Below are 17,317 nucleotides of genomic sequence, written 5' to 3'. Positions count from 1 at the left end.
CATGAAGCTAATCTCTTTCTCTGCATATTAACAAAGATACATGTCGTTTCTATAAATATACGCATTAGGCTCGATGAGGACAGTTTGTTAAATGCTGCCACAGCGTTAAATCCTCCTGCGTGGAATTTGCATTGCATTGTGCGGGTCTCTGAGCGGCTGGCATTAGCGGTGACATTTCGCAGGTAGCGGTGTTAGATTTGCGTCCCGAGGGGTTGAAGTGGCCCGTCCATACTGCAGGGGTAATTATTCCAGAGGCCTAATCATTAGAGAGCCGTTTTAATCAGACCTCCATCAGCGGTTAATGTAACATGATTAATAATATCTCAGGGAACATGGTCCTTAAGGGCCACTACACCAGGATTACATGTCGAATAGAGATGCTTGTGTAAGGCATCATCCCCAGTGTTCGACTAAAGACATCAGGTTGTCTGACTTTATCTGAGAACAGTACATGTATAGAGAGAGAGTGACTTGCAGACTGTATTCCAGTGAATAGCTTGTGACATAAAGCAAGCAAACGAGTCAGCAAACAGGTTTATGCTCTGTTCATCCTCACGTAGACCTCACACACTGTAAATTCCCATTTATGTGGATGACATTACGTTTGTTTGGAGGCATTTTATGCGACAGTGATGAAGGGCATATGAGAGAGAGAGAGAGAGAGAGAGAGAGACGTGCGGGAGGGCGGAAGGGCGGAAGGGGGAGGTGCTGCTGACACCTCCTGTTTCCCACGTTAACCTGCACTCACCTGCCTCCTGACAGGCGGAGGAAACGAGCGATGTAACTCTAGACCCAGACTTGCTGAGCTTGTTTTTCACAAAAATAGTCTTTGTGGCATTTGTGTGTTTGTGTGTGCGTGTGTGTGTGTGTGTCAATACACTACAGATAATGCATTTGTAAGACACTTTAGATAAAGAAAAATATGATTTTTGTCGGTGAGACACTACTGTCTTTTACAGATTGATTATTTAAAATGTTACTAATTAGTTTCATAGAGGAAGGTTGAGTTTGTAGTCGAGTGTAAATCAAGTGAAAATCAAGTGTAAATCAGCGTAAAGTTTTTTAAACCTCTGGATTTTAGTGCAGCTTATGTTATGAAGTGAATGTATCAGACACCTTAGACACCCGTACATCAGGTTTTTAGTCTTCCTCAGATTTGTGATTGCATGATAGTAAATTATTCACAACCACTGAATAACAATAATTATCAGTACAACTGTTTGGCAAAGCTGATGTCATTCAGTCGTACAGAGGTCTTACTTTAAAGTTACCGACGACATAAACACTCATTCAAACTGGTCTGCGTACATGTCTAAACAGGTGCATGCTGGGAGGGTCGGTTGGTCGGGGCTTGCGGGTAGCACGGTTTTTTGTTTGTTTTTGAATTTAGAAAAACATTAGATCACTGTAAACCTGTTCCAGTCGCACACAAACACGCACACACACACACACACACACACACACACACACACACACACACACACACACACACACACACACACACACACACACCCACAGACGCACAGTCGAGCAGAGGTTACAACCCCTGAGCTCAGTCGGGCTGTGGAATATCTGCGGTGGAAATACTCTCATGAACCATCATGACGGCCGTGCAAAAGAGCAACAGCCATTGCACTTGAGAAATTGCTATTCACACCCCCCACACTTGTCTCACTCAGTCTCTCTCCATATCTCCCTCCCTCCTTTGCTCGGAGATGCACTCTCCCTCTCTCTCTTTCTCTCACTCACTCCGTGTCTCTCTCTCTCTCTCTCTCAGACGCTCTGTTGACAAAGTCAAGGCTGCTCTGTAGTGAACTATCTCTGTGATTTATTTCTTATTTTCATATCAACACTGCCTCATGTGATCTGAGACGGGTGCTGTAGCCGGATGAAGAGAGGGAGAGAGAGGGGGGGGGGAGGACACACCTGCATTTACACACACTCCTGGACACACTCACTCAATCCATCCGTGCCTGGTGCAGGTGAGGAGATTTGGCTGCTGCTGCTGGATCAGTCGTGTGTCACCGCTCCAAACTGTGAGCTGCTGCTCTGCTAGAGGACGAACACTTTTCTTCTTCCTGTGCTGCCTCGGCTCATGGGAGCTGTTACCTCTGAGCTCAGCTTGAGCCTTGACCAGCACAGCAATAAATACCTCCCCATCAACAAGGAGCAGTGACAAGAGGAAGAGGAAAGAGGACAAGTGCAAAGAGAGGAAAAGTCAAGACCGATATTTTGGAGTTAAAAATCTGGACATCCCGGCTGTTTGCCTGTTGACCAGTGCTGGACTTACAGCCACTCTGTGAAGCTATCACCTTGAGAAGGATCCCTCCAATCCCCCAGGAGGAGGGGGGGATGTATGCACTGAGTGTGTGACCCCTCTGGGGCGTCAGTGTTGTGGCCCAGAGGCGAACGCTCCAGGAGAAGCTGAGCAGTGCTGCAGCTGCCTGTTATTGTTTTGGATCTCTCGCTACAGCTGTGTGGGGTATGACTGTGGAGGGGGGTGCATCGCTCCCCATGGCCCTCGACTCCGTGCTGTAGCCGTGATGCGAGCTCCAGAGGCAGGCATGGCCAGTGGGCGCATGCCGCTGCTGCTGCTGGTGGTGCTGGCGGAGGTGCTGAGTGGAGTCTGTGTACCAGGGGATGGCTCGGGGAAGTACAAGGGAAGCTGGAGGTGGAAAGGAGACAGGGGCCGTGAGTAACTCCTCCTCTCTCTGCTGCACTTTACTCGCTCTACTCCTGTTTTTGCTTTCCTTCCTTCTCCTGCTCTTTAATTTTTCTTAAAAGGATCAAACAGGGTTTTTTTTCCTGTACTTTGTTCTACTATTCTTTTTCATTCCCTGGACTTGTGAAGTATGATCCAGGAAGCTGTGTGCCACACTTTGATTACTCTGGTTGCTGCTGGAGTCTCAGCTCATCTCTCTGTTGCAGGCACCTGGATATGAGAATGAAATAAATCGCATATATGAGGCCAGCGACCTTGGCATGTGTTGCAGGCTTTAAGAGCTCTCGCTACGTACGTGAATGTGGAAGTGCTTCTCTGCTGTTGGGATTGCTGCGAGGTGCAATTCATGGTTTATTATCCTTCTCCCTGTGCTCTTCTTTCCCTCAGCATCACTCTGATTTTCCTGTATGAAAATCTCTCAGAGTCTCATTCGTAGTCATTAATTGATCAGCGTTGAGTTGTAAAAAGCTACTCCGAGTGATGGGGGCTGCCTATTTCCTCAGAGTGAAAGCTGAGTGTAGCTTTGAGTGACTTCATTACATATGCTGACACATGAGTGCATGGATGTCGGGAGAGAGGATGCTGAAGTGAGCAGAGAGCTGTGGTTTGATTCAGGACATTGCTGCTGGCTTTTGGCTGCTGCCTAATGGGATTGTTTGGCATGCTGCTTGACGCTGAGTGATGAAGTGGGAAGTGTGTCCCTTTTGTGTCCGTCCCCTCTGTGGAGGTTAAAGGGAGATCGCAGTCTTGATACCGCTCCAAGATTAAATGACCAGAGTGGGATGGAAGAGGCACTAAGTCAACCCCGGAGCAGGTCACTTGCCAAGGAGACATGAGCTGGTCTCAGGGTGGCATGAAAAGTGATAGCTCTCGCAGGTTTGGATGGCAGTGGCAGTGGAAGTCAAGGGTTCAAGTTATATTTAGCTACTTGCTAATTCTGTAAAAATGCAACGCTGCTCTCAAATCCCATAGATTCTCCTCGGTTTACTGTTAATTTGGTTTAAATCGACAGTGAGTTTCAGTGAAGGTTGAACTGGGAGGAAACGCAGGTGCATTATCTACCGACAAAACAAAGTCATGGATTCAACATTATCTTCGATTGGGAATGTTTTTACATATTTTAAAATATTCTATCTGGATATAGAACTGTGCTGAAAAACCTTGCATCTTTTGAAAATATATAAAAGAACACGCAGGTCACTCCAGATCGTCCACAGGTCGACTGAATAGTTTTCATGATACAAACCGTTGTACAAACACATCTTTTCACAGTAGATCAGCTCCAAAATCAAACAAATAAAAAAACACAGACGTCCCGCCCCCTTCTATGGCACCAGTAATACTTTGTTGAACAGGTTAAACAGTCAACAGTCAAATGAGTTACGCTGCTGCCAAGTTTGTCTGCATCAGGGGCCGTGGGCGACGTGCATGTTAACAAATCTGCTGGATAATGTTTCTTTGAATGCTCCCGAATATTAACAGATATAAACAAACTTTATCAAGGAAAAGGACATATGTTACCATGGAGAGCTGCAGGCTGCAACATGAGCACATTATTAACATGATTAAAAATAAAGGATGCTGAATAAGATATCATAACTTTCTGTTTGCATTTACCATTAGATCGGCTGACAACTATCACTGCATTATTATGACGCTGAGGGAAAGTTTGAAATGTGATGATTCTATGAGGAGGATTTCTAAGCTTATTCATTGATATTCATTTCCAATTAACATCATAATTATATTCTTGGAAAGTGTAAGTCACACTGAATCTAAAAATACGTGTGTCGTGTTTGTGTGTTCAGGTTTGACCAATGAGTCATGAAATGAGTTTCAACACAAAAATAACACTGATGTGATTTTAAGATGTTTGTGGTACAAAATATGACATTTGAATATTGATATTTGAGGACAGATCACACAAAAAAATAACTGCGGGTTTGGTTTGGAGATCGTTTTTTGTTTTGATACAATCTGTGAATGAATCTAATATAAGACTTGAGAGTCTCTCGTCCACTTTCGTTTGTAAAAGGAGCTGTCGATAAAATATAGGTGAGACTCTTTTCCCCTTACGTATTTCAGGGGACCGTTCTCGGATCTCAACCTTCTCACTTGCTCCAGAGATGTAAAACAGCACTTAACACAAAAGCTGGTGCACATTCTCCCAGTCAATCAACTTTATTGACGACACTTGCGTTTTTACTGCGGGAGTTATAAATTCACGGTTTGGTTATGAGCTCTGCAGGCCTGTGCTCAAGCTGTGGTGACCAGGTGAGCAGCGCCGCTTTCGATTTCAGCTCCGAATCCAGGAACTCATTTCAGATTTAGTTTCTGACAAAGTCCAGGCATATTTAATCATGAGGGTGCGACTTTGAGTGGAAAGTCTTATAGCTGCTTGAGAGCCAGATGCTTTTTTTTTAAGTGTAAGTGGAGAGCGAAGCGGAGCTGAAAGGATTGTGAATCCTGGACTTATGTTACTTCATATCTGCCAGATGTGTACGTGCGCAACTGCCAACAACAACTTTGACTTCCAAATTAAAAGCTGAGACATCAGTGTTGTGTTTACAGCTTCATATATTCCTTCATATTGTATTATTGTGCACTTTAATCTTTAACAGGAACTTTTACTTTGGGAGATTCTGCTCGGGTGAACATTGAGCTTGAATTCTGACACCATCGAAATGTGCCTCATTCATTTATTATGTGTGTGTCCTCCCAGTCCATGTTATGATAGAATCACTGCAACTTGTCTTTTGTGACTTTTGGGTATCGGTGTTTTTGAATCTTGTCACCTTATCCAGTTCAAGAAAACTTTATCTGTGATAAAATGTGAAAGGGCCAGGCTACCTAAAAAAAATATGACTGAGTTTATCTCTCAGATACTGGATGTGTCGTGCTGCAGTTCGCACACAGAAGTTCCATTTGGCAGCGCACAAAGAGTATAGTGATATGCATGAGGGCAGCCTGCTGATGTAAGTGATAATGTCACCAGCTATTATTTGCTACCTCACACTAAATCTCTTCTCCTCTCTCTGCGGAGCACGATGTGCACTTTTGTAGTTGGTGTAGACTCTGTTTCTTATTTCCTTGTGTCTCCAAATCTCTCTCTGCCACACACACACACACACACACACACACAAACAAACAAACACTGGCCAGTACATGAACCCACAGTAGAACCAATGCGTAAAATGGGATTTCTGTGTGCACGTGTTTAAGTATGTGTATGTGTGGGTGTGTGTGTACACAATGAATAAAATATCATATTTTCTATTTGTAGCGACCAGTTGTCACCTCGAGTCCACACAGCTGAGATATGCCCCCTGGTGCAATACTCTCCTTAACATCTGCAACTTAACGCTCCGTTCTGCACATCCTGTACCTCCGAGTCCGACAGTTTGTTGGACGAGTGAGACGGACCAGTCGGGAGCGGGTTATACTTGTGTTGCTGCAAGCCGATGGGCTGACCTTCTTTCAAAACTGACATCCATAATTCAGCCTCCAGCATATTTTGCGGTTCTCAAGCATAAAAATTAGCTTTGGTCCAGCTTGAACTTGTAAGTCCCCAAAACAGGCCGCTGTCCTGTTCACTGAGGTTTTGGTTTTTCTCTCTGACGTTGCCTCATGATGGATGAGGAAGATTATAGGATTTGCCGCTGATTTACTCTGCTCTCAATGCGCAGAGAGGCCACAGGAATATGAGCGTCTGCCCGCCCAGAATTCAATCAAAGTATACGAATCCTATTTGTTTCCAGAGATTCTCCACAGATGCTGTTTTCAGGGGTTTTCCCTCTGTTTATTCCTGCGAGGAGAGTAAATACAGTAGATGGGTTTAAACTGTGTGTCTACAGTTGCTGCTACCTCTTGTATTACATTTGTGGTTTGTGTGAAAAAAGCAGTTCTGCCTCCAATACTGTCAAGACAAATTATCTAGCGATTGCGTAGATGAAAGTATGTTTTGCCTTCATATAGGAGGTTTGGTCTGGATCGGTCTCTGGTTTCATTCGACCTCACTATGAGCGCGTTTTCAAACTTTTACGTTATACTGTAAATGTCTTTTTTTAGCTGCAGTTTGCATGAAGAATTTTTCCATGGTAAGTTGCATATGCAGGGATAAGAAATCATGTATCCAATAGATGGCAACAGTGGCATTTTAAGCTTTGTGGAGCTGGAGAGAATAAATGAGTGCTAATGAGCCGTGGACTGAATCCTGTGGTTTGGGTCAGAGGCCAGATGGAGACCAGACAGTCTCCACCACAGGCACACAGTCGTCACAAACCCTCACGGGCACAGACCAGTTACGTGCACGTATGTTTAATGCATGATACTGTATATTTATATCAAGAGCATTAGGTCCATATCTTTCTTCCGACTGTAATAGATGTTTTCTTCCATATCAGTCTTACATCACATCATATTTGGATATTTTTAATCATATCTTATTTAAAAAACTAATTTTAATTAAGTTAATTTTCCCCACTCGCGCCCTAATTCACTGTTGGACGTGTTAATGAGCACCAAGGCCCAGATGTTTTCCTTTTTCCTGCAGTTATTTTTTACTTTTTTTTTTTTGGTCAGTCTGTGCTTTTCCAATGTCTCAGACAATTTTAATTAGGTAACATTAAGTGAATCTCAATTAGTGCACCTCACACCCGAGGTCATTAACAATGCTGTGGAAGGTCAGTTAGTGGTGAAGTGAGTGGCTGAGCAAAGGGAGAAGTCAGATCTGAGTCTATTCCTCGTACCATAGTGAGTAAAAAGCGTGAAAAATAAACTAGGAATATTCTCACAGAAAAATGCCAAATAATGCCTCATATAAGCCTGTTTATTGGTTTTGCTGACTTTACAATCTTGCAAAGACGGCCCCTGTACTCATTTTATGGGCATTTTGCAGAAAATGCGCAGCGCTCGGTATCTTGTTGCATTCAAAACAACATGGTATGCTGTGAATTATGAGAAGAATTGAAACTTTTAGCAGAGAGAAGTGGAAAAACAGGTGGAAACCGCGATTAGACACGGTTCATAAATATGGGGCTCAGACAGCCATGGGCCCGAGTGAAAGCACTGGGATCCGGGATTCTGCGTATATGCAGGGTCAACGGTCATTAAGTGCCGGGGCAGGTCTTTCGAGGTTAAAAATCAAATGGCACCGCCCCTTGATGTTTAATTCCTCCCTTTTCACGCCAATTTCACTCGTAATGTTTTTACAGGCAAGTGTCCATACATACAAATGGCCTGGTTTCCACATCTGGAGCTGAGACGTATGAAATGACAAATTAAATCTGAAGAAAAAACACATGCGATTGCTTCTCGTGTATTTTTTCTGCTTCGGCCCTGACACCCGTTTGACGGCATTCACTTTGTGGACGTCTAACTACTCCGGGCATTTCTGTCAGGTCTGATGCTGAGAAACTGCTTCACCATCACATGCATGAGATCTCCTCTATAAACAACTCAAACACAGGGGAGGAGATATGATGCAGCTGCCATTATTGTTTATTTTCATTTGTTAGCTGGTGCTCAAACAATGTGGCAAAACCAAAAGGAACTTAGAGGTTAACATGATGACTCCCAAACTGATGTGTGTAAATCATGGTGATGTAATTTATCATAGGCTAATGTAAATACAGTGGTGAACACTTCAGTGGGTCTATGCTGGAATAAGGTATCATGAAGTCTGATAGGTTAGTTTTAAATATTAAGCATTGCTAGTTTTATGCTACACAGCCAATGTTAGCCCTGACTTACTTTACTTAGCTGCTTACAATCTTCTTACCCTATCTTACTTCACTCACCAAGTGCCGTCTCCAGGGAAAAGGCAACACCAATGTTTACTCTTGTTTTGCTGCTAAGTCTCTTTAAACTACTAAAGTTAGAATGCTAACCAACTGTAGACCCATCTTTGATTTCAGGGTCACTGTGGTCTCTGTTATTCCCTGAAGAAATAGCTTCAAATTATAACCTTGGCTGAAGCTTTTTGCAAGCGAACCATCTCCACCAGCTGGATGTAGCTGTTTGTGATATCTGTTCATATAATGAAGTAACAGAGAAACAAAACAAAATCTTCTCAAGTGTTCATGTACTGTAGTATCCTGTCCCTCCAGTTTGGTGCTACTGGCTGTACTAGTTGTTCAGAGTTTCTACACTGAAGATGTGTCTGAGCTGGATGGTATGAACCTTGGTTCTTATCAGATCAATATTTCTTGCAGAAAAGTGATGAGAAAACTTCGAGGATGTGTATCAGAAGATAACCAGGCCAACACTGTGAGCAGAGGAGGCTGAACCAGAGTGAATCTGCTGGGAAATTGAAAATGTGGATGAAAATAAAGAGAAAAATATTTTTAGACGAATGAACACACCTATTGTCATCTTGGTGTCTCTTTTGCGGCATTCATTTTAAAAAGAAAAATAAATACCTCAACTCTTTCTGCAGATTTCTGCGTACAAAATTAAATATTCACATTTGACAGAATGAGTTCAGTTTCATGTACTGTTTGTCAGCTTTTTCATTATCATTTTTTGCTGATGAGACAGCCTCGCTTGGTTTCCTGAAATACATCCTGCAGGCAACTCAGACATAGACGTGCACATATAGGCCAGGCGGTCTGTCTGGCTGACAGCATCAAGAGCCCCCCCCCGGTCCAACCACAGCAAAGACGGGGCAAGCTGTTTACCATCCCAGACCAGAATCTGATGGGGCCTCTGTTTTCCCTTTGCTCCACTGATGAAGTGGTAATTATAGGAGAGGCCTCACACCTCCGGGCTGGGGACAGCTTCAGGCTCAAGACACTGTTGTTTTCTTGTCTGTCTCTGACACAGTTCGGTCACGCTATTGACCGGAGGCAGAGTGGTTGAGACTTGCACAAGTTGGATGTTAATGAGCAACACAAGCAGAACTGGTCGTGGAGCAGAGGGGGATTCTGGCTTAGTGACATTTGGACCAATGGGATATGATTCATATGTAGCAAATCTTTATGTAATGTAGTTTATGGATGTACCTTTCATCCAGTTTGAAGGATTTTATGGTTATACCGTTGTTGCATTTGATCTTTTCTAAGTAACTATCAAACAAAGACATATTTTTTCTCCCTTAGTGGCGCATATCCACATCCATGTAAGTGCATTCCAGCTGTGCCAGTGGTTGGTCCGTCCATGGTGGGAACTGAGAGATCCTGTGCATCCGCATCCCTCCATCACTGACACAGAAATGTTTGCACACATCATTTCCTCGCAACAATCCCTCGCTCTGTCCATCAGCACGGACATGATGGAAAGACATTACTCACAAAACGCTGCCTTACTTTGAGCTTGTGTTTTGCATCCGTGCAGAGATTTTCAAGCCATCTGTTTCCACAACACAGACAGAATTTGGGATTGAAGTTGACACTTGGCATCGCTGTGGGGGGTGATGCAGAATCCGAGGTTGAGCACAGGTTACATCCCTGACGCTAAATTAAACTTCATTCTCGCCATATTTAGCAGTCGCACAATTTAAAATACAGGAAAATTACACTTGGGAGTATTTCATCGCCAGCAGGTTGCCTCTGCTTCAAAGTGTCTAGAGTTTCTGAGATCACATGGTAAAATGAGACGTTTTTGACTTGCGGAAACATCAGCACTGCGATGTCAGCGCCCGCAATAGTTTGCTGCTTTGCCGTGTGAATAATAGAATAAAAGGTAATCATCCAAAACGTATGAGTCAGTGCCCTCTTAGTGGCACTAATCAGCAATAATGAAGACTGGCGGTGGACTTCATAAAACCCGAAATGAACCCCAATTAATATGCTAATTGGAAATCCGTAATGAGACAGGGCTGGTGGTATTATATTAAACAGTCTCTTTATAGCTTCATTTTTAAAAAGACTGTTCTCAGTAATTTTTTTTTTTGCACTCGTCTTCTACAATGTTTAAAACTTGACTACGCAGCATTAGGAGTTCGGCCCTGTTGCAGGATGTAAGTGTAACAGCTCAGAAATGGTCGCACACCACAGGAAGGCACTATTGGACATATTACCACCAGATGTCTGACACCGTGGCGTTTCGTTTCCCCCCCGTAGTCCTCTCTCGAACACATGAATGTGACAGAATGTTGTTGATGGCCGTGATTTACGAGGCTGTGAACAATCGTAATAAGCCATTGTGTTGTGTGCGGACGCTTTTTCCCTCAACTCTCAAGGACAGAATGACTCGAATCTTTGGAACAAAAACTTCACTACGCTTTTTATGCATTTGAGCTAAACACAAAAAAGATGGAAATGCGAAACCCCTGCGCTGTAGCTGCAGTCCAGAAAGTCACCTGTCGCTAATAAATCTGGCTGATTTTGTGTGGTGCTGGGGTGACAGAGGGGGGGGAGCTGCAGGAGGCCTTGGCAGGAGGTGTGGAGAGTTGCACTTTGTCTTTTGTTGCATTTTCTTGCCCTTTTTTCGGGATTTACGATGTCCTCCTCCTCGCAGCCCTCTGGCCCCCATCGCCTCGGCACTTCCATGTGTCATGTGACACCGCTGCTTTGTAGGAGAGCAAAAAACCATCATCTCTGAGATGCCTGTGGCAGGAACCATTTGACACTAGCAGCTCTCCAAAGTGATTCATGTTCTGTGATTTCTTTAGGTGATAGACGCAGATATTTCAACATTTAAAGAATTACGGATTTTTCCGAGTCATTTTCCCACGAAGAGAGTGAGACGCAGCAAAAGTTGACACAGTCGCACTTTGAAGAAACTCGACAGTGGAGAATATGTTATTAAGGGTTAACCAAGGCAACAAACAGGACTTCCTATGCTCCCATATGTAATCTTGTTTTAACTTCCATATGAATTATAGGCTTAGATCTCACAGGTGGTGCCCGTCAGATAAATATGATTCATATACTCTCTTTAACCTAATGTGGAGAAATGCCAACATTTTACGCTGCCTTCACTGACGCAGACAAGTTTACAATACATTGACGTTTGTGATAATGAAGGTTAATAAATATGTTGAAAGAAATATTTTCTTGAGAATCAATCGCATGCGTCTTTCTCACTGAAAGTTATTTCCACTCAAAAGAGTTGGGGCGTACGTCTAATGTGATATTATGAACAATATAAAAACTATAATTATGTCTTCATACAAACGCCCCCTGGCACAATATCAGGTGGAAACAAGCTTTGATTTAATGAGGTGACAGTTGGAAGATTGCTCGGAAGAATGAGTTGAGGTTGTATCGTCAGCAGCCGTATGTTTGATGGGTGGTTGGATTGATATCTTCCTCTAAAAATCCTCTGGACATTTTTCAATAATATACATACTTGACTGCTTCACAGAGTTCCATGGGGGGAAAACCTGTCACAGAAAGTAGACGGAGAGTTTGCACATTGTAAATCTTGATCCAGGCGGCTTTCTCAAGAACTCTGACTCAGAACCTGCCTCAGGAAACACAGACTACACTTCCTTTACCCTGAACAGCCAAATGAATATCACTTCAGCACATTTAACACCTCATCTGTTTTTCTTTTCGCGCAGTGTAACTTTCCTGACAATGCCAAAGGCTTTGAAACAGACCATGAATGGGTCTAATCTCAGCTGGCTTACCAACAACCTCTCTTACATTCCTGTCCAGTGAGTCAGTGGATGTTTGAAGCTCTAATCCCCGGGTTTCCCCCCCCCCAAAAAAAAATGATATCATAAATTGTGCATGACTGTTTGACACACGTGAGAAGTGTCTCACTATCTTATCCAGTGTCCCAGAGGCCCAAATCAAAGCCACGCCATCGGCTTACTGACATTTCATCCATGTTCCCAGCTGCAAACTCCTGTAGCTCAGAACAAAAGAGGAGCGATGCTTGTCATCGTCGTCTGTGGACACAGAGCTGAGATCCTGGCACGGCCACGGTTACCTAAGCTGCCAGTATTGATCTGGCCTGTCCACTGAGATGTTAGTTTTCTCTTCAGTGCTGAGAAAGTGGCCGCATGCCTGCACTGTTCTTCTCCAGGCCTCATTTCCAGCTCCTCTAATCAGGACTAGACATTCTGAGGGCACACGTTGGTTTATCTGCACTCTCTCATTGGACTGTGAATAGTTAGTGTGTGTGCTCCAGTAAATTAGCATACACATGGTCCTCCCTGACAAGCACCAGTCCGTGGTGGAATGAGAGGGCGTGTGTGCGTCTGTGTGTGTGTGTGTGTGTGTGTGTGTGTGTGTGTGTGTGTGTGTGTGTGTGTGTGTGTGTGTGTGTGTGTGTGTGTGTGTGTGTGTGTGTGTGTGTGTGTGTGTGTGTGTGTGTGTGTGTGTTTGGCTGGGAAAGGGAGATAGTGCCTGCTGTTTGTTCAATTTGCTTGACATCAGATGCAGGGGACTGAACTGTGACACAGGCAATCACAGAAAGATGAGCAGAATCATGACCTTGAAGTCATTACTAAACTGCTTTATGCAAAATTACTTGTCTGAAAAGAGCTGTGATTCTTTTTCATATTACGTTTTTTTATAGTCTGAGGAGTCTGAGTCTGGGGCCTCAACCTTTCAGAGGCTGCTTTTAAAGAGCTGTTGCGTCACAGCAGCGTGACAAGGCCGTCCCATTCAGAAGGCTGCTTCATATTCGGCCAAGAAACATGTTTTTTCCATTCCCAGTGCAACAAAGGAGTCAATGGATGGAGCCTTCCCCAACCTCTCCCAAGATTCATTGTGCGCCAGTGACAAATCGCTATTAAAAAAAGAGAATATAGTAGTTTACAACAATGACAAAACTGAGTCAGAGAAGTAGATTTCTAAATGTTAGTATCAGGCTTGAACTCAGTCGAATAGCTATTGGGACAAATGTAAAAAACCAAAAAAACAAGGCGTGACATTAAATTATTTTAAAAATGTTTCTCTTACTTATGTTTATATTGTTAAATACACTCATTTATATTATGTATGTGTATTTTTTCAATATGTCATTTATAAACGTCAGCTCTTTCTTAAAGCGAATAAATAAATACATGTACATGCACATTTTTTCAGCGGCTGTTTTTTAAACACATTTTTAAGGGAAAATAAACAAATTCTAGTGTGAAGCAAAAAGTGCCTGTCACTGGAGCTTTTCAGCTGACAAAAAAAAAAAAACCAGGAGGAATTTACTGTTTGCTCATTTGTTTTGACCATAACACAGCTTGAGAGGAGACAGAGATTAATAGGTGCTTTCAGTGTGAACTGAAAGCCGACTGTCATTACATTTAAGACTGTGAAGGTTGTGCATCGCTGGTGGATCTTTCCCCCCCTTTCTCGATCTCTAATTAAAAAGTTGCAGAATTCCCCTTGGCTCACGTTTATGGCACAAACAGCCAGGAGACTGTTACCAGGAGCAGAGGACACAGATGAACGGGTGATAACTAAAGAGACTTTTCTTATTTGCTCAGCAAAATATAAGACAGTTCAATTTTAAATATGTATACAAGTCAAAGTAAAGTCGCAATTAAATGGTTATGGTGAGATTTTCTGGGTGAAAACAGTGACTGTCACTGTGGAGCACATCTCACTTAAGTCAAAGAGCCAAAGAGACATTTCCGCTGTGTCTGGAGAGTCAGGAGTCGTCAATGGATCATCTCCAGAAACTGATAGATTAGGTTTATATTTGGTCTCTAGGCCTGAGAAAGAATTGGTCACATTAAGATATTGACGGAGTTTTCAAAAGTTATACAATAGACATATGTGGATTCAATTTAAGAGCTCTTTCCTTTGAACTGGTGTGTTTGTGCTTGTGTGTTGCGTGTGTGTGTGTGTGTGTTTAGAGCACATGTGGCTGATTACATGAATCAAAGAGCAGGAAACGGTAGCATCAAGTTTGTCATTAATGTGCCGCGGCCTTGAAATGAATCTGAATTATCTGCTCCACTCCCCCTGAACGCATTCGCCAAAGTCATATGCCTCCAGTTCCCCTTATAAATAACTGTTGGCTCTTTTCATCCGTTGTCCTCTTTGTAATGGGCTAGCGAAGCAGAGGGTGAAATATTTTTAGAAAGATTCTGCGGAACAAAAGATGTAGGAGCAGAGAAAGTTTCAGAAAACGTGTATCAACTGTCATTACTCAGTCAAATTGCCCCCACGCGCTAAGAATCCTCCCACTCTTTGAGTTAAGTGCTGCTACAGTGCTTAAGAAGCAGCTTAGAGAGGAGGCATAGAAGGTCACACGTCTGTCGCTTGTGGCTGCCGAGAAGCTGCTTATGAGTCATGACCATGAGCCGCGATTGCCAGAGCGGAGTGATACACAAACAGGTATTCAGAAGCTGTTCACCTTGGCTACACAACTTCAAATCCTTGAAAGACCTTATTTTTCTCACCTACATAAGAAAAAATCTCTTTCCATCAGTCTGTCTCTCTCTGGCCAGAAATGAAAAAGTATTCCCGGTGTCGTAGAGATGGACATCTGGGCTTTTGGCAGCTCGGAGGATTGCTTGCCTCAGCTCCACCGGGATGTCAGAGTGAGTTCAGACTCCTCGCAGGCTTTGAACTCCGTTGACGTCAGTGCTGTTGAGCAAAGCTGAGATGCAAAGTTTCAAGTCGGCACAATAATAATACGTGTTACGCAACGTTAAGGTGTAGGGAAGAAGATATCAGTGCAGCGTTAGTCCTTCCTTCAATTTAACAGACTCAACAAGGACGACGCCGCTCTGACAGCAGCCGTGACAGTCTCAGTGTGCGCTGCGAGCTCATTGTGTCTGCGTGGCACTGAGTGATTGCACAGAAGTTTAGTCAAGTGACCATGCAATATTCAGCAGCGTCCCAGCCAATCAACACTATTTGTCCTGGATCTGTCTCTGTTTTGCTTTTTGTGGTTTGTTGCCGATGCCCTCCAAGCAAATCTATCAGTAAGCGAGTTGGCACGTATTTCCTTAGCCCTGACATTCGTTCTTTTATTCAACCACAATCAGTCACATTCCAGCTTTCAGGATTTACGTGCATGTATTTACTGTTGGTTTTTTGTAACCAACGAAACCCCTGTTTGGAGAGGAGGTGCAATATGTACAACTGCAGTAACTGTCGACATGCATCCATTCACTCGCTGGCAAGTCTGATCAGAATGGTTATCTGTTTGTCATCGCACTGATGTTTCCTCCAGCTGCAGCCGTGACTCACGAAACTGTGACTGTTAAAGACATCACGGGATTCTGTGGAAAAATATCTTTAAAATAACTTGATGTTAGCTTTTTGCAAAACGTTGCTTTTCACTGCAGTTCACCCATGGAAACCAAGAGTCTTAATTATTGCATTTTGTCACTGTCACAATTCTGGCTAGAATCTAAAATAGATGTGTGTGTGTGTGTGTGTGTGTGTGTGTGTGTGTGTGTGTGTGTGTGTGTGTGTGTGTGTGTGTGTGTGTGTGTGTGTGTGTGTGTGTGTGTGTGTGTGTGTGTGTGTGTGAGTTAAACTAGAGTTTGGACGAGGTCAAATATCTTCCTCTCTTACTCATTCCTCTTCTGACTCGTTCAGTAACACATACAGTTTCAAAAACACACATAAAATCTATATAATTTTCCAGTATGTGAGCCAATCTTGTTCTTATAGCATACAAATTGGTCCGTGTTTATATTTTAACTGGTTAATAAATTGTTTTAATAAGTCACAGACCAAGTTATAGGCAATTATACTGCAGACATGAATAGGACTTTTTATTGCTGGGGTATGACTATGACTTGGCAGTGAGACCTAAAATGTAGCTTAACGATGTAGAGCACTATATATAAATTTTCCCTCTTAAGTGATTTAGATGACATGACTCTGGCTATAGCAATTATTGCATGCTCACTGTTAAAGGTATTATCAATTAGCTATTAATGTATATTATAGTTTGCAGAGATTGTGAAGACAGAGTATCATAAAAGTATGTGTCTGTGTGTGTGTGCGAATCGGGAAGTTGGAGTATTTGTTGTGTTGCCAAAAGTTACATGAGCAGATTGCTTCGACTCTCCCTGAATGTCTTGATAACTTAGCTACTGAGTTAGTGAGCAGTGGTCCCAGCGCTAAGCTAACTGCTACATATTCAACAATCAGCTGTGATTTAATAAAAATTAATGAATCTGATTTATGAACATGAGCAGAGCCATGTTATCACTCTCTGGGCCTTTCCTACTTTAAAATGTCTTCTGTGAGAAAAGCCTGTGTCTCAGTAGTTTGGCTGAACACCATGTTTTCTTATATCTACACAGTTATGTTGTGTGATGACTTTCTATCCCCGGCTTTTCTTTCCTGAACAACAACCCGTGAGAGTGCCCCCCCCCCAGTAAAAGCAATACAAGGATTAGATGGTGAATTATTTGAGCTGTTTTTTTAAATTCTTTACTGGCAGTAATCTCCTTAATCACACAGTTATTATCATTACTTATAACAGTTATTCATCTCTCGACATGAATCTCAAGGGCTTTGTGGTTAAATGTGCTGTTTGCCGTGTAAGACTTTTTCTTTCTCAGAGAAGGTTTTCATTTGTAATTTTTTTTAATTCTTTTCCTCTTTGACTTGGTCCTTTTCTCTTTCTCTCCTGCAGTGTGTGTTCACTGCATATGCATATATAATCTCAAGGCCTGATTAAAACTCTATTAGTCATGCACAAAACAAGGAAAGTATAATCAGAATGGAAATT

At 42.8% G+C, this 17,317-nt stretch overlaps 1 protein-coding gene across 6 annotated transcripts in view; it reads left to right on the top strand.

Annotated features, from left to right (window-relative positions):
- Nucleotides 1-17,317, top strand: part of robo1 (roundabout, axon guidance receptor, homolog 1 (Drosophila)) — a 210,719-nt gene that overhangs the window by 52,662 nt on the left and 140,740 nt on the right. For 2 of the 6 annotated variants that reach the window (XM_047339576.1, XM_047339579.1), the window contains exon 1: nucleotides 1,794-2,691. The exons of the other annotated variants lie outside the window; for them this stretch is intronic. In XM_047339576.1, coding sequence (XP_047195532.1) covers nucleotides 2,544-2,691 — 148 coding nt within the window. In that variant the 5' untranslated portion in view covers nucleotides 1,794-2,543. Of the gene's footprint in view, nucleotides 1-1,793; nucleotides 2,692-17,317 lie in introns of those variants that run through there. 6 annotated transcript variants of the gene reach the window in all.

This window comes from Hippoglossus stenolepis, chromosome 4 (assembly GCF_022539355.2).
Source record: "Hippoglossus stenolepis isolate QCI-W04-F060 chromosome 4, HSTE1.2, whole genome shotgun sequence".
NCBI lineage: Eukaryota > Metazoa > Chordata > Actinopteri > Pleuronectiformes > Pleuronectidae > Hippoglossus > Hippoglossus stenolepis.
Note: the sequence above shows the minus strand (reverse complement) of the source record. Positions and strands in the feature narration are given on the sequence as shown.